Source organism: Saimiri boliviensis, chromosome 15 (assembly GCF_048565385.1).
Source record: "Saimiri boliviensis isolate mSaiBol1 chromosome 15, mSaiBol1.pri, whole genome shotgun sequence".
Taxonomy (NCBI): domain Eukaryota; kingdom Metazoa; phylum Chordata; class Mammalia; order Primates; family Cebidae; genus Saimiri; species Saimiri boliviensis.
Window position 1 is genome coordinate 32,740,286 of NC_133463.1, and position 23,882 is coordinate 32,764,167.

General features: G+C 40.2%; 1 protein-coding gene across 2 annotated transcripts in view; it reads left to right on the forward strand.

Annotated features, from left to right (window-relative positions):
* CDH17 (cadherin 17) overlaps window positions 1-23,882 on the forward strand; it is a 79,417-nt gene that overhangs the window by 16,965 nt on the left and 38,570 nt on the right. For both annotated transcript variants that reach the window (XM_010349399.3, XM_074386856.1), the window contains exons 3-5: window positions 5,221-5,319; window positions 20,592-20,726; window positions 21,628-21,766. In XM_010349399.3, coding sequence (XP_010347701.1) covers window positions 5,221-5,319; window positions 20,592-20,726; window positions 21,628-21,766 — 373 coding nt within the window. The remainder of the gene's footprint in view (window positions 1-5,220; window positions 5,320-20,591; window positions 20,727-21,627; window positions 21,767-23,882) is intronic.

Here is a 23,882-nt window from a genome sequence, read left to right on the forward strand (position 1 = left end):
ACTCCTGCATAAAGCCACCCTCTTGTCCTTACACAAGTTTCCACCACACCATCCTTCCCACTTCTGGGGAATGTGGCTTGATGATTCACAGTGTGACGTGCACTTTGAAATCTTTATAGCCCCAATAGCCATGTTAATCGGCAGGAAGAGAGATTTCTTGCTCTGATACAAGCAGGCGACTTTGAACTTTGGAACCGACACATGATTCCCATTTTCTGATGAGTAAGCCAGCTTGTCTTTGTTGGGAAAGTGCAGCTGTGTTTGTGTGTGGCTAATGGAGTTTTCACTGGTGTGACTAACTCAAAGACTGACTGCTTGCTGACATGAGTGCCAAGCTGATGAAGATAGTTTGCTATTAAGCAGTAGCTCCATAGGTAGCACTCCCCTGACTTAACCAACCATGGTGTACCTGACCTCTGTTCTGCACACCGGTTCTTATGCCCTGCCTTCTAGAGGAGTAAATGGAACAGGAAAAGATGTGGAAAAGAAGAGAAAGGAAGCAGAGCTTCCAAAGGAAGATAAACTTAGAAAGGAGGAGATGGTTCCAGGTCTTTGCTATTGTGAACAGTGCTGCAACGAACATTCGTGTGCATGTTATAGTAGAACGATTTATAATCCTTTGGCTATATACCCAGTAATGGGATTGCTGGTTGAAATGGAATTTCTATTTCTGGGTCCTTGAGGAATCACCACACTGTCTTCCACAATGGTTGAACTAATTTACACTCCCACCAACAGTGTGAAAGTGTTCCTATTTCTCCACATCCTCTCCAGCATCTGTTGTCTCCAGATTTTTTTTTTTCTTTTTTTTTTTATTGCATTTTAGGTTTTGGGGTACATGTGATGAACATGCAAGATTGTTGCATAGGTACACACATGGCAGTGTGTTTTGCTGCCTTCCGTCCCCTCACCTGTATCTGTCATTTCTCCCCATGCTGTCTCTTCCCACCTCCCCACCCCCCGCCCCTCCCCCATTTCCCCCAACAGACCCCAGTGTGTAGTGCTCCCCTCCCTGTGTCCATGTGTTCTCATTGTTCAACACCCGCCTATGAGCGAGAATATACGGTGTTTGATTTTCTGCTCTTGTGTCAGTTTGCTGAGAATGATGGTTTCCAGGTTCATCCATGTCCCTATAAAGGACGTGAACTCATCGTTTTTGATGGCTGCATAATATTCCATGGTGTATATGTACCACATTTTCCCTATCCAGTCTATCATCGTTGGGCATTTGGGTTGGTTCCAGGTCTTTGCTATTGTAAACAGTGCTGCAATGAACATTCGTGTGCACGTGTCCTTGTAGTAGAATGATTTATAATCCTTTGGATATATACCCAGTAATGGGATTGCTGGGTCAAATGGGATTTCTATTTTTAGGTCCTTGAGGAATCGCCACACTGTCTTCCACAATGGTTGAATTAATTTACATTCCCACCAACAGTGTAAAAGTGTTCCTATTTCTCCACATCCTCTCCAGCATCTATTGTTTCCCGATTTTTTAATGATCGCCATTCTAACTGGTGTGAGATGTTATCTCAATGTAGTTTTGATTTGCATTTCTCTAATGACCAGTGATGATGAGCATTTTTTCATATGTTTGTTGGCCTCATGTATGTCTTCTTTTGTAAAGTGTCTGTTCATATTCTTCGCCCACTTTTGAATGGGCTAGTTTGTTTTGTTTTTTTTCTTGTAAATCTGTTTTAGTTCTTTGTAAATTCTGGATATCAGCCCTTTGTCAGATGGGTAAACTGCAAAAATTTTTTCCCATTCTGTTGGTTGCCGATTCACTCTAATGACTGTTTCTTTTGCTGTGCAGAAGCTGTGGAGTTTGATTAGGTCCCATTTGTCTATTTTGGCTTTTGTTGCCAATGCTTTTGGTGTTTTGGTCATGAAGTCCTTGCCTATGCCTATGTCCTGAATGGTTTTGCCTAGATTTTCTTCTAGGGTTTTTATGGTGTTAGGTCTTATGTTTAAGTCTTTAATCCATCTGGAGTTAATTTTAGTGTAAGGTGTCAGGAAGGGGTCATCGATGATAGACTGGACAGGGAAAATGTGGCACATATACACCATGGAATATTACGCAGCCATCAAAAATGATGAGTTCGTGTCCTTTGTAGGGACATGGATGAACCTGGAAGCCATCATTCTCAGCAAACTGACATAGGAGCAGAAAATCAGACACTGCATGTTGTTCTCACTCATAGGCGGGTGTTGAACAATGAGAATACATGGACACAGGGAGGGGAGCACTACACACTGGGGTCTGTTGGATGCAAATAAGGGAGGGACAGTGGGGGGTGGGGAGTTGGGGGGGATGGCATGGGGAGAAATGCCAGATATAGGTGAGGGGGAGGAAGGCAGCAAATCACACTGCCACGTGTGTACCTATGCAACAATCTTGCATGTTCTTCACATGTACCCCAAAACCTAAAATGCAATAAAAAAAAAGGAGGAGATGGGCCAGAAGTCTGGCAAAATTACTTTGTGAGTTAAGAATGCATTTTCTTGGCTGAGCATGGCAGCTTATGCCTGTAATACAGCACTTTGGGAGGCCGAGGCAGGTGGATCACCTGAGGTCAGGAGTTGGAGACCAGCCTGGCCAACATGGTGAAACCCTGTCTCTACTAAAAATATAAAAATTAGCCGGGCGTGGTGATGGGCACCTGTAATCCCAGCTACTTGGGAGGCTGAGGTATGAGAATCACTTGGACCTGGGAGGTGGAGGTTGCAGTAATTGCACTCCAGCCTGGGCAACAAGAGCGAAACTCTCAAAAAAAAAAAAAAAAAAAAAAAAAAAAAAAAAAAAAAAAAACAGGCCGGGCGCGGTGGCTCAAGCCTGTAATCCCAGCACTTTGGGAGGCTGAGGCGGGTGGATCACGAGGTCAAGAGATCGAGACCATCCTGGTCAACATGGTGCAACCCCATCTCTACTAAAAATACAAAAAATTAGCTGGGCATGGTGGCGCGTGCCTGTAATCCCAGGTACTCAGGAGTCTGAGGCAGGAGAATTACCTGAACCCAGGAGGTGGAGGTTGCGGTGAGCCGAGATCGCGCCATTGCACTCCAACCTGGTTAACAAGAGCGAAACTCCGTCTCAAAAAAAAAAAAAAAAAAAAAGATTTTCCTGCATATAAGAGGAAATCTGAATTTAGAGCATTTTAAATAAATAGGAGTTTATTTTCCTCAGATAACAAGAAGGCTGAAGTAGCAATCCAGGAATCCAGGCAGGTTTAGCAATTCCATGATGTTGTCAGAGACTTGGGCTACTTTCTCTTTGTTGCAGCATTTTTTGAGCTGGTTTGTCCGATCAGGGTTCATTACAGCTGCCCCAACTGCAGACACAAGGTCCATTGTCTCAGCAGGAGCCACAGGAAAAGGGCAATGGCAGCCACAACTGCCTTTTTTTTTAAATTGGGAAAACAGAAGCTTAACCAGTGGACTTCGCCTCTCGTTTCATGAACCACAACTGGGCCACTTGGCCACCTTCCTGGCCACTAGGGAATCTGGGAAAGGACCACTTGGTTTACCAGCCTCTGTGGTGGGAGGCAGCAAAGGAGAGGTCTTGGCAGTGGCCCAGGGGCAGCAAATCTAGGGCCCTACCACAACTCTGAGGACAGAAAACCAAACTTCAAAGCCCCTGTGTTCTCATTCATTATTGCCCTTTCGCCAGATATCCAGCATCCAACTTAGTCAAGATTCCCCAAACTGAGGGGTCTAGCATAAGACCTTTCTCTGATCCTTGCCATATTGATGGGTTTTGGATATTCCCAGCAGGGAGCAGTTTTCATGTCAAGAGTGTACTTGCTCTCCCTAAATAACTGGAAAATAAATGGTTTCCCCTCAACCTAGTGGCACCAGGATGTCCGTCCTGGACTCCCAGTTCATTGGCTTGCCACATTGTGCTTCTGATTTCAATCTCTGTCACCCTGGATTTCCACCATAAATGGGAGACCCAAAGACTTGCCCAGGAAGGAGAGAAGACCAGTTTGGGGATGAGGCACTAAATCCCTTGTCCTAGAGGGTGCTCCAAGGTGGGTTCATGACTGACTGCCCCTTCGTGCAGGTGACCACTCCACCTGCCTTCAGGGGTGCTGTCGTGGTGAGGGCTGCAGTGATGCTCCCCATGTTCTGAGACCAGGAATGGTGGGAGTCACACTCTCATGCTCATCCTCAGTGCAGCCTGCTGGTTTTTCCTCCAGGATGTCTTGGCTGTTTCACATCCTCTGGTGGCTGCTGGTGTGTGGAGGCTGAGAGGGCTGGTTCCAGAGTTGCAGGTTCAAATCCTGCTTCCTGCCATTACCTGGGCAAATAATTTAACCTCTTTGAGTCTCAGTCTCATCACCTGTAAAACAAGGGTAACAATAGTAATTTCCTCCCTGAGGGTTGTTGTCAGGATTAATTGTGCTTAGTACAGAGCTCCACGTGTACTAACGTAGCAAATGTGAGCCACTTTTCTTACCATCCCAGCCACACTCACTACTACTCCAGTCTTGACTTGGGTGTCTGCAGAGTCTGCTTGGCTCTCAGGTTTAGGGTCTTTTGATTTTAGAACCATTGTGGGGCTGCTGCTTAAAGTAAACATTTTGTTCTTTTATTATTTTTGTTCTAAATGAATGTAAAGAGCTAATCAAATGTTAAAATAGTGAGCTTTGCTTATAGTTCAAATTCAGATTCAAATTTGGCTAAAACTTACTGTGTAACTGTGCCAAGCAAACTTTGTACTAAATAGGTCTATATATTCTTTCTCCTCCTTATAAATTCAAAAGTTTAGAGTGCTGGCAATCTGCCGTAAATGTCCTTATAAAATAAAAAGAGTGGAGGGAGGTGTTCTATGAAGCTGGAGTAAAAACAGAATTTAGAAGACAGTGTGGCACTGTGCAAGACCATGAGCTTTAGCTCAGACCTGAATGTGTGTGTGCTGTGTTAACCTTTTTAAATTTCATTTTGAATATGGGGATGTTAATATTCTTCTCATAGGGTGATTCTTCTCATCTCCTATTCTTCTCAGACGTTTAAGAAAAGCAATGCAACGGTTTGTAACAAGCTACTTTGTTTGACATGGTAGAGCTTCAGCAGCTATTACACTCACTTCTGTTTTGATCAGATTTCGGTTATGATAGAATTCTATGCTTCATATATTGGTGCTGGAGGCCCTAATAAAATCAACAATGACACAGACAAATTCATACAAGATGCTAATTTTCTTTCTTTTTTTTTTAACAGACAACTGGATACAGCCAAGAAGGGAAGTTTAGTGGACCCCTGAAGCCTATGACATTTTCTATTTTTGAAGGTCAAGAACCAAGTCAAATTATATTCCAGGTAAAAGCTACCCTTGATCACTGTCCTCTTGATTTTGTGTGCTCTCTTGATGGACTTTTACTCCCTTATCTATTGTACAGCAGGAAGTAAAATAAAGGCATGGCATTCTCATTATCAAGAATGATTTCAGAAGCTAAGTTAAACAGAGAGATGAGTGGCCTCAGTATCATAAGAATTGTACCTGCCATTCTCATTTGGACTTCCTCAATTATCTCTGGGGTGAGGGCTCCCATCCCTCTGCAGAGAGCTTGGTGCCTGTAGGCTCTGCCTCTCCCCTAGAGTAGAAAGGAAACCTGTCTCTGGAGAGGGGAATGGCCATCCCCCCCTCTGGGTTGTCTGATCAATGAGCTTACTGCTTGAAGTGTTGGAAGATGTGGCTTCTCTGGAGTCAGCGCTGGAATGAGCTTTCTGACCAGAGGACCTGCCTTTTCCTCACTGCCTTCTCTGAGCCCCCACCTGGGCCATTGCCAAGGTGTGCTGGGAGGCAGGTGTCTTGTTTGGTTAGAAAACCATGAACAGTATCAGATGGATGGGTGGTCTGCAGGTGAGAGTACGGGGAGGGTCCTAAGTCCCCTCAGAAGTGCTATTAAGGACACATAAATAATCTTGGAAATGTAGTGGAGAAAGAGAAGAATACTACTGTATTTACCAGACATCCCCCTGGAAGGCCCCTTGGCCCTGAAATGATTGGAGGTTGCTGATGAGCCTCTTTGGGGTGCCCGTGACCCCTCCCCATCCCATGAACCAGGGAAGTGGCAGAGGTTGCTGAGCTACCTTCTAAGGCAGGTGCCTTCCTTTAACTGCCAAACATTTACAGATAGCCCTCTGTATCTCTGGATTCATGTGTCAGCAAATTCAACTGGCAGAATCAAAAATATTTGGGAAAAATAAAAATAATACAAATTTTAAAATAATCATTTACATAGCATTAAGTTGTATTATAAATAATCTAGAGATGGTTTAATGTACATGGGAGAATGCATATAGGTTCCATGACCATAATACACCGCTTCATAGAAGGGCCTTCAGCATCTGTAGATTTTGGTATCTGTGTGGGTCCAGGAATGATCCCCCACAGATGCCAAGGGACAAATGTATTGTGCTGGACAGTTCCCCTCCACAGAGGAGAGGCTGAAAGCTGTCTCTCCTCCCCTTTCTTTCATTGGTACCAGTTTAGTGCAAAGGGCCCCAGAGTAAGAGCTGGCAGGGCCACGCATGCATGACTATGCAGCCTGGTGGGGTAGGGTGTTATAAGGGGCCTCGACCTCTCCAGGCAGACAAGTCAGGGCCTGAGGAAGCAGTGACTGCGTTGAGAGTTGAAAGTTGACAGGAATTAACTTGGTGAGGAAGGGAGGGAAGAGAGCTTAGCAAAGGCCCAGCAGGATTGGCTACCCTCTGCCAGGGGAGGGCAGGAGACATACTAAGGACTGGCAGATGGCCATGCAGCTGGGGACGATGGAGCCAGGAGGAGCAGGTGGGAGACACAGAGGAGGAGGCCACAGAGACAGGGAGGACCCTGACTCCTCAGAATCTTGGGTTTTTCTCAAAAGCAACGGATCTGAATCAAGACTCCATGAGAAAAGGTCACTCTGTCTACAAACTAGAGGAGGAAGAGAGAAAGCAAGGAACCTGTTAGGAGACTCTGGCAGGGGTCACACAGAGTTGAGCTGCTTACTTTCTTACACACACTGTCTTTTATTAACCACGTACAGAGTGACTACTGTATCTCCCAGGTGCTCTGCTGGGTACTGGGGATACGGGATGACCCTGACTCTATCCCTGCCCCAGTGAGCTTACCAGCTAGTAAGAGAAAACTAAAAAGGAAACAGACACATGCCCTGCAGGCCTGGTGGGATGTGGAGCGGGCAGAGGGTACGCGAAGAAAGAGTGGCTGATTTTTATTCGTTTGTGTTTACTTTTTAATTGATAACATTGCATATATGTGTACAATGCATTTTGAAGCATATGTAGAGAGAAATGACTAAAGCTAATTAACATATGCATTATCTTATCTCTTTTGTGGTGAGAACACTTAAAATCTAAAAATAATCAGTTTCAAACAAAGATGGTAGTGAGTAAATAGAAGAGGTTTCACTGACTCCTAAACTGAGTATTCGAAGATGAGCAGGTGCTCACAGCCTGGAAGCACCTACTGAGTAAAGGGTGGGAAAAAGCCTGGGGTGTGCACTTGTCAAGAAAATGACAGATGGCGTGTGGCCCAGAGTCTAGGGAGGGAGACAGTATTCAGTCAAAGGTCTGCATGCCTGCTGAGGTCAGCATGGGCTGGACTGGTCCTTTGTCCTATAGCAGGCTGCAGGGTGCTGCTGGAGGGTTTCAACAGGGAAAACCATAGCTAGATACGTGCTGTAGAAGCTTACTGTGTGATCGCTCTGTGCATGAGCTGAAAGTGGGTGAGTGTAGAGGTTAAAAGGATCTTAGAAAACTATTTTCAATTGTAGAGAGCCAGAGTAGCCCACTCCCTCTGGGGGACTCCACAGCAAGGCTGCTGCGAACTTTGGGTGAACTCGAGAAGTGAAACCATAATAGGGAAATGTGTATGTCTCAGAGAAAATCAGAGAGGCCTGGAAAAAGATAACCAGCTCCCACTGACCTTGCTGCAATATCGTTGGTAGCTGAAGCATGTTAAAATGTGAGAATTATACCACAGGCTGTTCTAAGTAACTGCACCCTTCCTCTGCTATGTGCTTTTTAAACATGTAAAATAAAGTACTCTAGGGCAGGTCAGGGCCAAAGAGACTGACACCATCAGCTTTTTGGACCACCTGGCCCAGCTTTATATATGTCTGTCTGTATGTCATTTTTCTTTATCCCCTGCTGTTCCCTCTTAGGTTTTTGAACGCTTGTGCAGCATGGGACGCAGCACACGCCAGATTCAATAGTTCAAAGAGAAGTGATAGAGGCCTGGTTAGAGTAACTGGAGAGGTCTGAATGTTGGTGTCCCCCCAAAGTTCCTATGTTGAAGCCTAATCTCCAGTGTATAAATATGAAGAGTTAGGATCCTTGGTAGGTGATTAGATCATGAGGGCTCTGCCTTTATGAACAGGATTAGTGACCTTATAAAAAAGGCTTGGGGGAGCCTGTTTGCCCCTTCTGGTATGTAAGGACACATGAAAGGTGTAATCTGTGAGGAGTGGGTCCTCACTGAATCTGCTGGTGCCTTGATCTTGGATTTCCCAGCCTTCAGAACTATGAGTGATAAACTTCTGTTGCTCATAGGTTACTGAATAAGCACAGGGGTGAGGGAACAGAAAGTAGGATGACTCTTAGGTCTCTGGCCTTCTTGACTGGGTAGTTAATGGTATTAGTGAGAGAGAAAGAGAGAGTATAGCAAAAGATTTAGAGAAAAGTGAATAAGTTTTAGGCTTATTGATTTTAAGTTATCTGTGAGGCAGCCATGTGGAGATGTCTAGGAGACAGTGTTCATATTGGTCTAGAGATACAGATCGGAGAGCCTTCCTCATATAGGTGCCAATAGTGTTCTTGGGTGTGACAGATTCTTGTCTGTGTTGAGTTACCTCAACTGCCCTTAGGGGCCAGCCGAGTGTTGAATGAAGCCATCTGGAGAAAAGAAAAACAACAGCCAAACAACAACAACAACAACAACAACAACAAAATAACAGATATGAGATAAAAACCTAACTGCACAAATACGATATCAAAAGCTTTCTGATAGTTGATTTTAGTATTTGGGACAAGAGGGAGTAGTGGGGACTGTGGCAAACTGAGAGTAAGTCAAAAGGGGATGGGCTCAATTTAGCTCCAGACAATTTTCACAAGTCAGAATTTGGGTACCACTGTACTAGATTTTATTTTAAAAAGGCATAAGATTTTATATTTATATAAAATTGACTGATGTAAAAAAATTGGCATTTCTTTTTATTACAAGCTAAACAAAACATATTTGTGAAACAAAGTTTGTGGCTCCTTCTGAGAGTTCTGTATGAAAAGACTCAAGGTGAAAATAGAGTAGGTGTTCTGTGGGTGCAGGTCCACTCTCCGTTGAAGGGAACCAGGATTGTTCATAGATGCAACCTTCAACTAACAAGCTTTACAACTGACAAATATCCAGACCTAGAAACTGTTCAGTAGGATCATCCCAGAGTCTCCGGGGATATCAGTCCGTAAAAATCATTTCTTGGGCTGCTCCACGTTTTTGTTTTTGGTTTTTTTTTTTTTTTTTTTTTTTTTTTTTTTTTTTTTTTTTTTTCCCCTGTTAACCATGCTACAAAGTTATCTTTTCTGGCAGAAAATGATAGCCTGGTTATCATGGTTGAATGTTTCTTCTTTATAGGTTTGTGTGTGTGTCTATGTTGGGGTAGGACGTGGGGTTGGGATGAAAGAGTAGTGAGTAGAAGATGAAGGTAATTTTCTTTTTAGAATCACAGAAGCTTCATACTAGAAAAGATACTGGAGAGTTTTGGTACCAACCACTTGTTTTACAAATGGGAAAACTGAGGCTTAAGTTGGTTAATGGCAGAGCCAAGAATAGAACACAGATCTCCTGACTTCTAGTCAAGCACTCTCTGCTCTCTCCATCTTTGTATGTGGAAATAGTGAGCAAACCCAGCCTTGGTAAGATGTGGTTGAAGCTCTTCGTTTTAGTGGTGGGGAAAAGGTAACTGTACAAATCCTCTCATCCAGCAGCTGGACCTACAGAGGTGTAAAGAATATTCATTGACTCATGAGGTTGGTTGTTGGGTTATTAATGTATCCTCAAAAGTAAAATGAAGGGAACAACCATGGACTTCTTTCATTGAGGATTTTCAACTGGTGCCAGCTCTGTATTCACCAGAGGCTTCCAGATCATCAGACAGTGTGATACAAATCTGAGAGAGGTCTTTTCTCATTTTTAATGAGATACAGCTCACAGATCACAAAATTGATGCCTCTAAAATTCACTAGTTTTTAGTATCTTAAAAGATGTGCAACCATCACTGCTAATCTAATTCCAGAATATTTCTATCAGCCTCCAAAGAAATCCCATGCCTATTAGCAGTCATTCTCCAGCCTCCACTCACCTCAGCCCTGGGCAACTGCTAATCTACTTTTGGTCTCTATAGATTTGCCTGTTCTAGACATTTCATGTAAATGGAATTGTACAACATGGGCCTTCTATGTGTGATTTCTTTTATGCACCATCATGTTTTAAATAATCATCCATGTTGGTAACATGTACCAGAACTCCATTCCTTTTTATGACTGATATTCCATTATATGGATATATCACATTTTGGATGTCCAGTGTCAATTGATGGACATTTGGATTTTTTTTCACTTATGGCTATAATGAATAATGCTGCTATGGCTATTCATTCATATACAACTTTATTTTATTGCACTTTAGGTTCTGGGATACATGTGAAGAACATGCAGGATTGTTGCATAGGTACATACATGGCAATGTGGTTCGCTGCCTGCATCCCTATCACCTATATCTGGCATTTCTCCCCATGTTATACCTCCCCAACTCCCTACCTCTGTCACCCAGGCTGAAGTACAATGGCATGATCTCAGCTCACTGCAACCTCTGCCTCCCAAGTTCAAGCGATTCTCTTGCCTCAGCCTCCTGAGTAGCTGGGATTACAGGGGTGTGCCACCATGCCCAGCTAATTTTTATATTTTTAATAGAGACAGGCTCCCAATATCTTGGCCAGGCTGGTTTTGAACTCCTGACCTCGTGATCCACCCACCTCAGCCTCCTAAAGTGCTAGGATTACAGGCATGAGTCACTGTGCCTGGCCTTGAGGTTTTTTTAAACCTTGCTCCTCTAGCTCTTTTAATTTTGATGATAGGGTGTTGATTTTAGATCTTTCCTTGCTTCTCATGTGGGAATTTATTGCTATAAATTTTCCTCTAGATACTGCTTTAAATGTGTCCCAGAGATTCTAGTATGTTGTGTCTTCTTTGTTCTCATTGGTTTTGAAGAACATCTTTATTTCTGCCTTCATTTCATTGTTTATCCAGTCAACATTCAAGAGCCAGTTGTTCAGTTTCCAAGAAGTTGTGTGGTTCTGAGTTAGTCTGTTAATCCTGAGTTCTAATTTGATTGCCCTGTGGTCTGAGAGACTGTTTGTTATGATTTCCGTTCTTTTGCATTTGCTGAGGAGTGATTTACTTCCAATTACGTGGTCAATTTTAGGGTAGGTGTGATGTGGTGCTGAGAAGAATGTATATTCTGTGGATTTGGGGTGGAGAGTTCTGTAAATGTCTATTAGGTTTGCTTGGTCCAGGTTTGAGTTCAACTCCTGGATATCCTTGTTAATTTTCTGTCTCGTTGATCTGTCTAATATTGACAATGGAGTGTTAAAGTCTCCCACTATTATTGTGTGGGAGTCTAAGTCTCTTTGTAGGCCATTAAGAACTTGCTTTATGTATCTGGGTGCTCCTGTATTGGGTAAATATATTTAGGATTGTTAGCTCTTCTTGTTGCATTGATCCTTTTAAGGGCATTATTATGTAATGCCCTTCTTTGTCTCTTTTGATCTTTGTTGATTTACAGTGTATTTTCTCAGAAACTAGGATTGCAACTCCAGCTTTTTTTTGCTCTCCATTTGCTTGGTAAATCTTCTTCCATCCCTTTATTTTGAGCCTCTGTGTATCCTTACATATGAGATGGGTTTCCTGGGTACAGCACACCGATGGGTTTTGACTTTTTATCCAATTTGTCAGTCTGTGTCTTTTGATTGGGGCATTTAGCCCATTTACATTTAAGGTTAATATTGTCATGTGTGAATGTGATTCTGCCGTCTTGATGCTAACTGATTGTTTTGCCCGTGAGTTGACGTAGTTTTTTCATGGTGTTGATGCTTTTTACCATTTGGTACATTTTCGGAGTGGCTGGTACTGGTTGTTCCTTTCTATGTTCAGTGCTTCTTTAAGGAGCTCTTGTTTCAGGCAGGTGATGAAATCTCTGAGCAATTGCTTGTTCATAAAGGATTTTATTTTTCCTTTGCTTATGAAGCTTAGTTTGGCTGGATATGAATTTCTAGTTTGAAAGTTCTTTAAGGATGTTGAATATTGGCCTCCACTCTCTTCTGGCTTGTAGGGTTTCTGCTGAGAGATCCACTGTGAGTCTGATGGGCTTCCCTTTGTGGGTAACTCGACCTTTCTCTCTGGCTGCCCTTAGCATTTTTTCCTTCATTTCAACCCTGGTGAATCTGATGATTACGTGCCTTGGAGTTGCTCTTCTTGAGGAATATCTCTGTGGTGTTCTCTATTTCCTGGACTTGAATATTGGCCTGCCTTGCTAGGTTAGGGAAGTACTCCTGGATAATATCCTGAAGAGTGTTTTCCAGCTTGGATTCATTTTCTCTGTCACATTCAGGTACACCTATCAAACATAGATTAGGTCTTTTCACATAATCCCATATTTCTTGTAGGCTTTGTTCATTTCTTTCCATTGTTTTTTCTCTATCCTTACCTTCTTGTTTTATTTCATTGAATTGATCTTCAGTCTCTGATATCCTTTCTTCTGCTTGGTCGATTCAGCTATTGAAACTTGTGTATGCTTTGCAAAGTTCTCGTGTTGTGTTTTTCAGCTCTATCAGTTCATTTTTATTTTTCTCTAAGCTGTTTATTCTCATTAGCATTTCATCAAACCTTTTTTCAAGGTTCTTAGTATCTTTGCATTGTGTTAGAATGTGTTCTTTTAGCTCAGAGAAGTTTTTTCTTACCCACTTTCTGAAGCCTGTTTCTGTCAATTCCTCAGACTCATTCTCCATCCAGCCTTGTTCCCTTGCTGGTGAGGAGTTGTGATCCCTTGGAGAAGGAGAGGCGTTCTGGTTTTGGATGTTTTCATCCTTTTTGTGCTGGTTTCTTCCCATCTGTATGAATTTATCTATCTGTAGTCTTTGGAGTTAGTGACTTTTGGATGGGATCTCTGAGTGGACATCCTTTTTGTTAGTGACGAAGTTATGTCTTTCTGTTTTTTAGTTTTCTTTCTAACAGTCAGGCCCCTCTGCTGTAGGACTGCTTGAGGTCCACTCCAGATCCTCCTTGCTTGGGAATCACTTGCAGTGGCTGCAGAACAGTAAGGGTTGCTGCCAGTTTCTTCTTCTGTTATCTTTGTATCAGAAGGATACCCACCAGATGTCAGCCCGAGCTCTCCTTTATGAGGTGTCTCTTTGGATATATGGGGCTCAGGGAACTGATTGAGGAGTCAGTCTGTCCCTTATAGGAGCTCAAGTGCTGAGCTGTGAGCTCTGTTGTTCCATTCAGAGCTGCTGGGCAGGTACGTTTAAGTCTGCTGCAGTGGAACTCATAACCACCTTTTTTTCCCCAGGTGCTCTGTCCTGAGAAGGTGGTGCTTTATTTATAAGTTCCTGACATGCTGCTGCCTTTTTTCAGTGATGCCCTGCCCAGCAAGGATGTAGCCTAGTCACAGTCTGCCAGCAGAGGTGTTGCTGAGCTGTCGTGGGCTCTGACCAGCTGCTGTGTGAACTTCCTTGTGGTTTTGTTTATAGAGGTATAGTTAGAATTGCCTTGGTAATGGTGGTCTGCCTCAGTAATGGCAAACTGCCTCGGTAGTGGTGGACTGCCTTGGTAATGGTAGATAGCCTTCCCCCCACAGAGCTGGACCGTCCCAAGTCCAGCTGTGCTTGTTGTGAAATTCTAGATCCAGAGTGTTTCAGATTGCTGGTCTTTGTGGGGGTGGGACCTTTGTGGGAGCTGAGCCAGATCACCTGGCTCCCTGTTTCAGCCCCCCTTTTTTCAGTTGAATGGGCCACTCTGTCTCCCAGGCATTCCAGGCACCAGTTCAAACAGCCACCCAGATTTGTGTGAGTTTTTGTCAGAGACCCACTGCGCCGGCTGAAACAGCCATGCTGGAGACTCGTGGCACTTTTACGCCCAGGAATCTCCTGATCTGTGGGCAGTAAAAATTCATTTGGAAATGCGGTGATCACTCACCCCCTGCATTCTCACTGGGAACTGCACTCCAGAGCTGTTCCTATTTGACCATCTTGGGTCATCTCTCATATACAATTTTTGATGAGGACATTTTCAATTCTCTTGGACACACACACACACACACACGCACACACATACATACGCACACTTAGTAGTGGGACTGCTGGGTCAAAGTTAATTCTGTTTAAATTTTGAGAAACCACAAACTGTTCTCCAAAATAACTGAATCATTTTACAGTTCACCAGCAAGGTATGAGTTCCAATTTATCCATATCCTTAGAGCTTGTTATCTCTCTTTTAAAATTACAGTTATCCTGGAGGCTGTGAAGTGGCATTTCTTTGTGATTTTGGTTTATATTTCCCTAATGACTGATGTCAAGTATCTTGTCATGTGGCAATTGGCTATTCATATGTCTTTTTTGGAGAAATGTCTATTCAAATCATTTGCCTATTTTTAATTGGGTTTGTCTTTTTATTGTTGTAAGAATTCTTTGCATATTCTGTATTCAGGTTCTCCCTTATTAGATATGATTTGCTGCAAGTATTTTCTCACATTCTATAAGTTATCTTTTCACCTTCTTGGTAGTGTCCTTTGAAGCACAAATGCTTTTAATTTTGATCAAGTCCAATTTATTTTGTTACTGTTATTTGTACTTTTGATGTCATATCTAAGAAATAATTCCTTCATTCAGGATCATAAAGATTTATGTCTATGCTTTTTTCTCAGAGTTTTATAGTTTTTCTATTTTTTTATTTTTCTACAGTTTTTCTATTTTTCTATTTTATAGTTTTTCTATTTAGGTCTTTGATCCATTTTGAGTTAGTTTTTTTGTATGGTATGGGGTAGGGGTCCAACTTCAGTATTTTTGCATTATTTTAGCATCAGTTATTGAAAACACAATTCTTTCCCCCACTGAATTATTTTAGCAACCTCATCAGAAATCAGTTAAATTGTTTCTGGACTCCCAATTTGATTCCATTGATCTATATATGTTTATGCCAGTATTGCATTATCTGGAACTATACCTTTGTAGTAAAATTTGAAATTAGATAATGTTAAGTCTTCCTACTTTGTTATTGGCTATTCTGAGTCTCTTATATTTCCATATGAATTTTAGGATCAGCCTGTAAACTCCACAAACAAGGCAGTTGTAATTTCGATAGGAATTGTATTGAATCAGTAGATGAACTTGGGAAGTATTGCCATCTTAACAGCATTAGGTTTTTAAATCTGTAAACGTGAGATGTCTTTCCATTTGTTTAGATCTTGTTTAATTTCTTTCAACAGTGGTTTGTAGTTTCTATTTTATAAACTTCATATTTCTTTGGTTAAGTTTATTCTGAGATATGTTATTTTTTATCTGATTGTAAATGAAGTTTAAAAATATCATTTTTGCATTGCTCTTTGCTAATGGAGAGAAATAGATTGATTTTTATTTATTGATCTTTTATCCTGAAACCTTATAATACTTGTTTATTAGGTGTAATGGTTTTTTTTTTTTAGGTTTTATAGAATTTTTCCTATGTAAAATCATGTCGTCTGTGAATAGTGATAGTTTTACTTTTTAATTTCTAATTTTGGTACTTTTTATTTCTTGTTCTTGCCTAATTCCCCTTGCTAGAATCTCTAGTACAATGTTAAACAAAAGTGGGAAGATTAAGTATCCTTGTCTTGTTTCTGATCTTATGGGGAAAGCTTTCAGTCTTTCACCATTAAGTACAATGTTAGGTGTGGGGTTTACTTAGTTGTCTTTTATTAGGCTGAGAAGTCACCTTCTATTCCTGGCATGTTGAGTGTTTTTATCATGAAAGGATGATGGATTTTGTCAAATGATTTTCTGCCTCTATTGAAATATGTGATTTTTGTCCTTGATTCTATGAATATAGGGTATTACATTAATTGACCTTCATATATTGAACCAGCTTTGTATTCTGGGATAATTTTGACTTGGTAATGGTATATAATCCTTTTCATATGTTGCTGGATTCAGTTTGCTAGTATTTAATTGACAAATTTTGTGTCTACATTCAAAAGAGATATTGGTCTGAAGTTTTCTTGCATTAACTTTTTCCGGTTTGGGTATCAGGATATTGGCCTCATAGAATGAGCTGAGTAAGTGTTCCTTACTCTTCTAGTTTTTGGAAGCATTTCTGAAGGTTTGGTGTTAATTCTTTACATGTTAGGTACAATTCACTAGTGAAGCCATCCGGTTCTTGGCTTTTCTGTGTGTGGAAATTGTTTGATTACTAACACAATCCCTTGTTATAGCTCTGTTCAGATTTTCTATGTGTTCTTGAGTCTGTTTTAGTAGTTTTTGTCTGTCTAGAAGTTTTCCCATTTCATCTAGGTTGTCTAGATGAAAACAATTGCTCATAATATACTCCTTAATACTTTTTGTTTCTATAAGGTTGATAGTAGTATGTCCTCTTTTATTCCTGATTCTAGTTATTTGAATCTTACCTCATTTTTCTTGGTTAGTCTAGTCAATAACTTGTCACTTTTGTGGATCTTTTCAATAATCAACTCTGGTTTTGTTGGCTTTTCTCCTGTGCTTTTATATTCTCCATTTTATTAATTTACATTCAGATCTTTATTATTTTCTTCTGCTTCCTTTGCTGTTCTTCTTTTTTCTGTGTGTGTGTGTGTGTGTGTGTGTGTGTGTGTGTGTGTATTTTTAGTAGAAGATTAGGTTATTTGGGATATTTCATCTTTTTTAACTTTAAGTATTTACAGTGATAGATTTTCCTCTAAGTACTGCTTTATCTGTATCCCATAAGATTTGGCATGCTGTGTTTCTTTTCATTTTCATTTATTTCAAAGTGTTTTCTAATTTCCCTTTTGATTTCTTTGACCAAAGAGTATTTGCCTAAATTTCCTTCTATTATATTTAATTTTATTCAGTTGTCAAATACTTTGTATGACTTCAATCCTTTTAAATTTATTGAGACTTGTTTATGATCTAACAAATAACTTATCCTGGAGAATTTTCCATGTGATTGGCTTTTGTTAGATGGAGTGTTGGGTGTCTGTTAGCTTCTGATTGGTTTATAGTATTGTTCAAGTCTTCTGTTTCCTTATTAATTTTCTATTCTATTATTTAAAGTGAAGTCTTGAAATCTTCAATTATTACTCTTGAATTATTTAATTTCCTTTCTGTCAGCTTTTCTTTCATGTGTTTCGAGGTCTGTTGTTAGGTGCATATATGTTTATAATCATTATGGTTTTTTTGATGGATTGACCCTTGTATCATTATAGAGTATCCTTTTTTGTCTCTGAAAATTTTGTCTTAAAGTCTGTTTTGTCTGATAGTAATACAGTTTATTCTCATTTTGAAGGATAGCTTTGCTGGATTTACAATTCTTACTTGGACACTCTTTCTTTCAGCAGTTTGAATATGTCATTCCACTGCCTTCTGATCCCCATGGAAAATCAGCTGTTAATTTTATTGAGGATCCTTTGTATGTGATGAGTCCATACATTTTCAAGATTCTCTATCTTTCAAATGTTTATAATGTGACTAGGTTTGGATTTCTTTGAGTTTATTCTGTGGAGTTCATTGATTGTTGGATATATAGATTCATGTTTTTCTTTAATTTGTGAGGTTTTGGGTCATTCTGTCTTCAAATAATCTTTCTTCCCCCTTAACTCTTTCCTTTCCTTCTGGAACTTTTATTATGTATGTGCTTGTCTGCTTGATAGTGTTTCACTGGTCCCTGGGGATCTGTTCATTTTTTTTCTTTCCATATTTAGGGTAGATAATATCTATTAATCTTTTTTGAAGTTCACAAATTCTTTCTTTTGCTAGCTCAAATCTACTTTTGAACACCCTCTTATGAATTTTTCCTTTCAGTTATCCTTATAAACTGTAGAATTTTATTTTTAAAAATGTCTATTTTTTAATCAATATTCTATATCTGATGAGACATTATTTTTAAACTTTAATTCTTTTGATATAATTTCTTTTAGTTTTTGAATCTATCTAAAATAGATTATTTAAAATCTTTAGTAAATCCAACATCTGGGCTTCTTAGGAACAGTTTCTATTGACTTAATTTTTAATATTTTTGTGTGTTTCATAATTTGTCAAAAACTGAACATTTTAAATAATGTGATGCAGCAACTCTAGAAATCATATATCTTTTTTCTAGAGTTGGTTGTTGATGCTGTTTGTTTGATTAGTGACTTTTCTGAATGAATTTTGTAAAGTCTGTGTTCTTTGTCGTGTCTGGCCACTGAGGTCTCTGCTTAGTTAGCTTAGTGTTCGGCTAATGACTAGACAGAGATTTCCCTAAATGCTTTGAGTCATTAAGTTGCCTGGTGTTTACCAAGGGGCACTGTGTGCATGTTGAGACACACCTTCAACTGTGTGGCAGGCTGTTTACAACTCTGCCTTAGCCTTCCTTTTCTGCTTATGCAGAGCCTCCAGGTCAGCCAGAGGGGAGGGATTAGGGCCTTCTCAGGCCTTTCCCAGGCATGTACACAGCCCTGCTCATGACGGTGGCTTTATAGATTGCCAGGAATATATTAGAGCTTTTCAAAGCCCCTTATGGGCATCTCATTTCCCGGCTTTCTCTTTTTTTTTAATCCCCCACCCCCACACTCCCACCACCACTCCAGGCTTTCTCTTTTAAGTGTTTTGGTCAGTTGCTTCTTTGCTTCAACTGTTATCACAGTCTCAGGTAACTGCAGTATTGAACAATTGCTGATGATTGTTTTCAACAAATGCCCCAGGAGAAAAATTGTGTGTAGTGCGTGAATTGTGAGTCAGGTCAAATGAAGATAAGCCTGTGAGTAGGTGTTCCCAGGGAAATGCCAACAGCATAGATAATGATAGTTCTCTGGTGATGGAGCTTTTGGGAAGATACAAATGGTTCTTGCCCTCTCCATCATACTGTGGCATGAGGCTGTTGTTCTCGAGGCTACTTCAGATCTTAGGAAAGGACCATGGGATTAGGAGGCATTAAAACACCACAAACTTGGCTTTCACTGATATTTAGTAGTTTTTTTCTTTTTATAAATATTCCTTGGATTTTGCAAGCATCTGGTTAATTTCCCATATTCTGAAAAAGATGATATTTACAATTTTTGCCAGTGTTCTCATTGCTTTTATGGAGGAGCAGTTTTCTGTAGGTCCTTACTCCACCTTTCCCACTGATGTCCAGGTCTTTTTCTGAAAACACAAAATAGCAACACTTTCATTTATTATATAAACAATACAATATCAACAAGCAGGGATGCACAAAAACTTTTTTACTTATAATCTTACCAATTTAACACATCAGCTATTTTGTATTTTTAAAAATTCCATTTCTTCCCTACTAACATGAATTCTTTTGGTACTCTAACAATCAGTCTAGATTTACTCTCAAATTTACTTCTGTTACTTTACATCATTGTTTCTTATGTTTCCTCATAATTTGTAGAATGAACGTCTTTATGATTAATATTCTGTCAAGTTTATGTGCCGTAATAATTTCACTGTCCTTTTTTTGATCATTTAGGAGTTTTCAACCTTACTGGTATTATAAACAAAGTTATTTACACTACAAGCATGTACTTGTTTGAAAAAAAAATTTCCTTAGGGTAAATTCTATATAGTAATGTTTGCTATTAAAGGGTATAAAATTTTATGCCTCAAGTTATTTCTAAAAGGATCATAGAAACTTATATTTCCATCAATGTTTCTTTACATCCATACTAGCATTGATATTGTCTTAAATTTGTTAATAAAATATATAAAAGTATATTAAAACTTAAGGTTGAATAACTTTTGTGTTTTCTTCATTTTATGTGAATTTTCTATTCTCATGATCTTAAAAGTGACATAGCCATATCTGTGAATATGGTGGTTGGTATTTTCTTCACTTCTGAAAAAGTAATAGATTATCGCATAGCGTTTGCATTAAGTTGAAGCCACTTATAAACTTTTCTTAACATTAATGTGTCTATTATTCTTTGATGCAATTTTTAGTAGTGCTAAATGACATTTTATCCTAGCAAGAAAGCTACCCCTTCTAATGTTTCTTAGAAACTAGTAATGTCATAGATTTCAGATATTACCAAAAAGTCTCTTTTAATCCCAGCTACAATTTAAAGCATTAATGAGTTTTGTCAATGTATCGAATCATATTATATACTGTTTCTTGAGGAAAATGCATGTTGAATGTTACACAATTATTGTGCAAGCAAACTTTTAGAAGGCATTGCTTTAAAAATTGAGGATTTCTTATTTAGTAATTGAAACAATGAGAATTTTACCTGAAATTGGTGACCTTTTACAAATTCCACAACATTGTTTTTTCCCTTACAACCTAATCTATTTTTTGCTTTTCCCCCACCCCAGTTTAAGGCCAATCCTCCTGCTGTGACTTTTGAACTAACCGGGGAGACAGACAACATATTTATGATAGAACGGGATGGACTTCTGTATTACACCAGAGCCTTGGACAGGGAAGTAAGATCCACTCATAATCTCCAGGTAAATTGACACCAGGTGAAGGAATCTAATTCCAGCCTCTTTTAGCACCCTTTGTTCTGGAAGTATTGCCGACAACTTCCTCCCTTGCATAGGCCCAGTTACAGCTTTCCCTACATTAATGGGATGCTTTTGCAATCCTCATTTGTCCGTTTCTTACCAACTACAGAAGGGTGTGGCAAACATATCCTTTTCTTCAGGCTTTTTAACCAGAGTAACCCCAATAACATTGCCAGGACCCTCTGACGGCATTACTTATCCATATAAGGCCATGCTTAGGTACTTGGATCAAAAGTCAACATGTTTCTGATACTTCAGTGGTATCTGCCTGGGGCCCTTGCATTGGCTTAGACCATAAAGAAGGCTGTATCTGTGCTGGGATGGAGCTCATTTGAGCATTGGCAGAAGCAGAAGGAACCGATAGCCAGAAGCTGACTAAAAAGATCCTTCTCCCACTCATTCTCCTTTAGTTTTCACAGTTGGTATCTAAATACCTAGTAAAGGCAGAAAGCTAACTATGGAAAAAAGAGTGAGATAAAAGCTTTCTGTTTGGTACTTCTGCTGCGGGCCCTGCAGGCTGACCACCAAAATGGCTCTGGAAGAGGACACACTTTCATATTCTCAGGGGCCAAAGTGCCCTTGTTTCATGGACTCCAGCCATCCAGAACTGACCATGTTCAGTGTCCAGCACACCTCACTGCTAGAAGGTCACAGTCATGATTAGCCAGGCTTAACTGATACAGTCTCCATTTTAGCAGCTCCCGATTTAGGCTTTTATGAGTTCTTTCTCTCCTACAGTCACTAGGCCATTGGTTCTTTGAGCTCTAATTTCCTTCCAATGATTTTTGGGCATGTGACATGAACTCCAGTCTCATCAACATGCTTTCCTTTCCCTCAACATCAGGTTGCAGCCCTGGATGCTAGTGGAGCTATAGTGGAGGGTCCAGTCCCCATCACCATAGAAGTGAAGGACATCAACGACAATCGACCCATGTTTCTCCAGTCAAAGTATGAAGGCTCAGTAAGGCAGAACTCTCGCCCAGGTAACAGGCAGGGGCCAGAGATATTTATGGAAAGAAGGAAGGGTGTCAGGTGGAAGGGGCAGACTTTGGTGACTTGCAGCTGCAACTGTCACTGAGTAGGCACTTACTATCTTACCTACATTTCACACTGATCTGCGAGTTGTTTCACTATCTCTCTATTGCTCTAGAGCATGGTCTTTCAACTGCAGCATTACGTGTTGACATCTTGGGCCTGGTAATTCTTTTTTTGATCAGAGGCTGTTCTGTGCCTTGTGGGATGATTGGCAACATCCCTCTGACCTCTATCCATTATGTGTCCCCTGCCAAGTTGTGACAATAAAAATGTCTCCAGGCATTGCCAAATGTCATCTGCTGGGGGTTGGGGGGCACAAAATCCCAGCACTTTGGGAGGCCAAGGTGGGAGGATCACTTGAGCCAGGAGTTTGAGACCAGCCTGGGCAACAAAATGAGGCCCTGTCTGTACAAAAAAATAATAAAGTGTGCTAGGTGTGGTGTACACGCCTGTAGTCCCAGCTCCTTGGGAGGCTGAAGCAGCACAATCACTTGAGCCCAGGAGATTCAGACTGTAAGTCATGATCACACCATTGCACTTAGTCTGGGCAACAGAGGGAGATTCTGTCTCAAAAAAAAAAAAAAAAAAAATTACCTCTAGTTGAAAAACAGTTTTCTAGGGTGAGATTTAAGATACCTCAGAGCTCTAGAACACTCTAGAAAGGTGTACTTACTCCCCTTATCTTCTCAGGAACCTCCATTGCCATTGTCACTGGTGGTTTCCAGCTCTTTTCTTCTCTCGTGTCTCAGCTATGGTTCAGCCCTTCTCTATGCCACATTGCACTTCCACAAGAGCCCCTCATAAGGCATGAATGTGTCCACCAGGCTCCTAGGAAGGAGCGTCACCTCCTAACAATGCACACAACATAAATGAATATTAGATTTCTGAGTTCTCAGAAATATAAGCTGTCTCTAGTACATTACTAGTTATATCTATCAACATTTACTGTATTAGAAATCTAAAAAGATACTCATTTAAAATAATACTAATCAAGACTTGGGACCATTTGCATCATCCCACCATCGAGCTTCTCTTTAAGTTACTTCATCTTTTCCTTCTCTTTCTTCAATGCCTGCTTTCAATAATTCAGGAAAAAAATTCACTTCACTTTATTATGTGGACAATGTCCCTATTCCTCAGGCTGCATACCAAAGACTCACACAGACTCTGCTAAATGTGAAGCCTCCAGACCTCCAGGCTGTACCTTTTCTCTCTTCACTAATAGAATCTAGGGAATGGTACTCAAACTTTTTGGTTTCAGGACTTTTATATTCTCTTAAAATTTACTGAGGACTCCAAAGAACTTTTAGACACCTGGATTATATTCAGTGGTGTCCTGGTAAAGGCTTAACAGCTATTTCTCTTGGGGGAACAAAGCTCTGATTTGTAGAATTTTCCAATTTCCATGTTGCAATTACTCCTACCATGGTCCATTGCAAGTGACCACTGGTGTTAATTGACACAGAAAATTTCTGAAAATTCAACAACTGAGTCTCATTAGCTGTCTCTAATACATCACTGGTTATATCTATCAACATTTACTGTATTAGAAATTAAAAAAATTATTAATTCATTTAAAATAACACTAATCAAGATGTTTTTGAAAATAGCTGTATATTCAAGACAAAAAGAGTGAAAAAATGGCATTGCTTTAATCTTTGCAAATCTCTTTAATGTCTGGATTAATAGAAAATACTTGGATTCTCATGTCTGTTTCTACATGCATTCTGTTGTCATGTGCTATTTTGGTTGAAATATATGAAGGAAAGTTAGCCTCACACAGATGCAGTTGGACAAGAGAGGAATATTTTAATAGTATTTTCAGGTAACTGGACATTTTTAGTACTATGCCCAAACTCAATAAATGGTGGTTTCTTAAATATTAGTTGCAAAGTGAAATCAATATCAATGCCATATTTTCCATTCTTTTACACTAAAGTGAATTAAATTATCTTGTACTTTAAATGGATCATTTACACATACATGACCTTTAGCTTCATAGAGCGCTTGAAACAGTTTTAGGGACCCCTAGAGGGTCTTAGACCAGACCTTGAGAAATCTTAT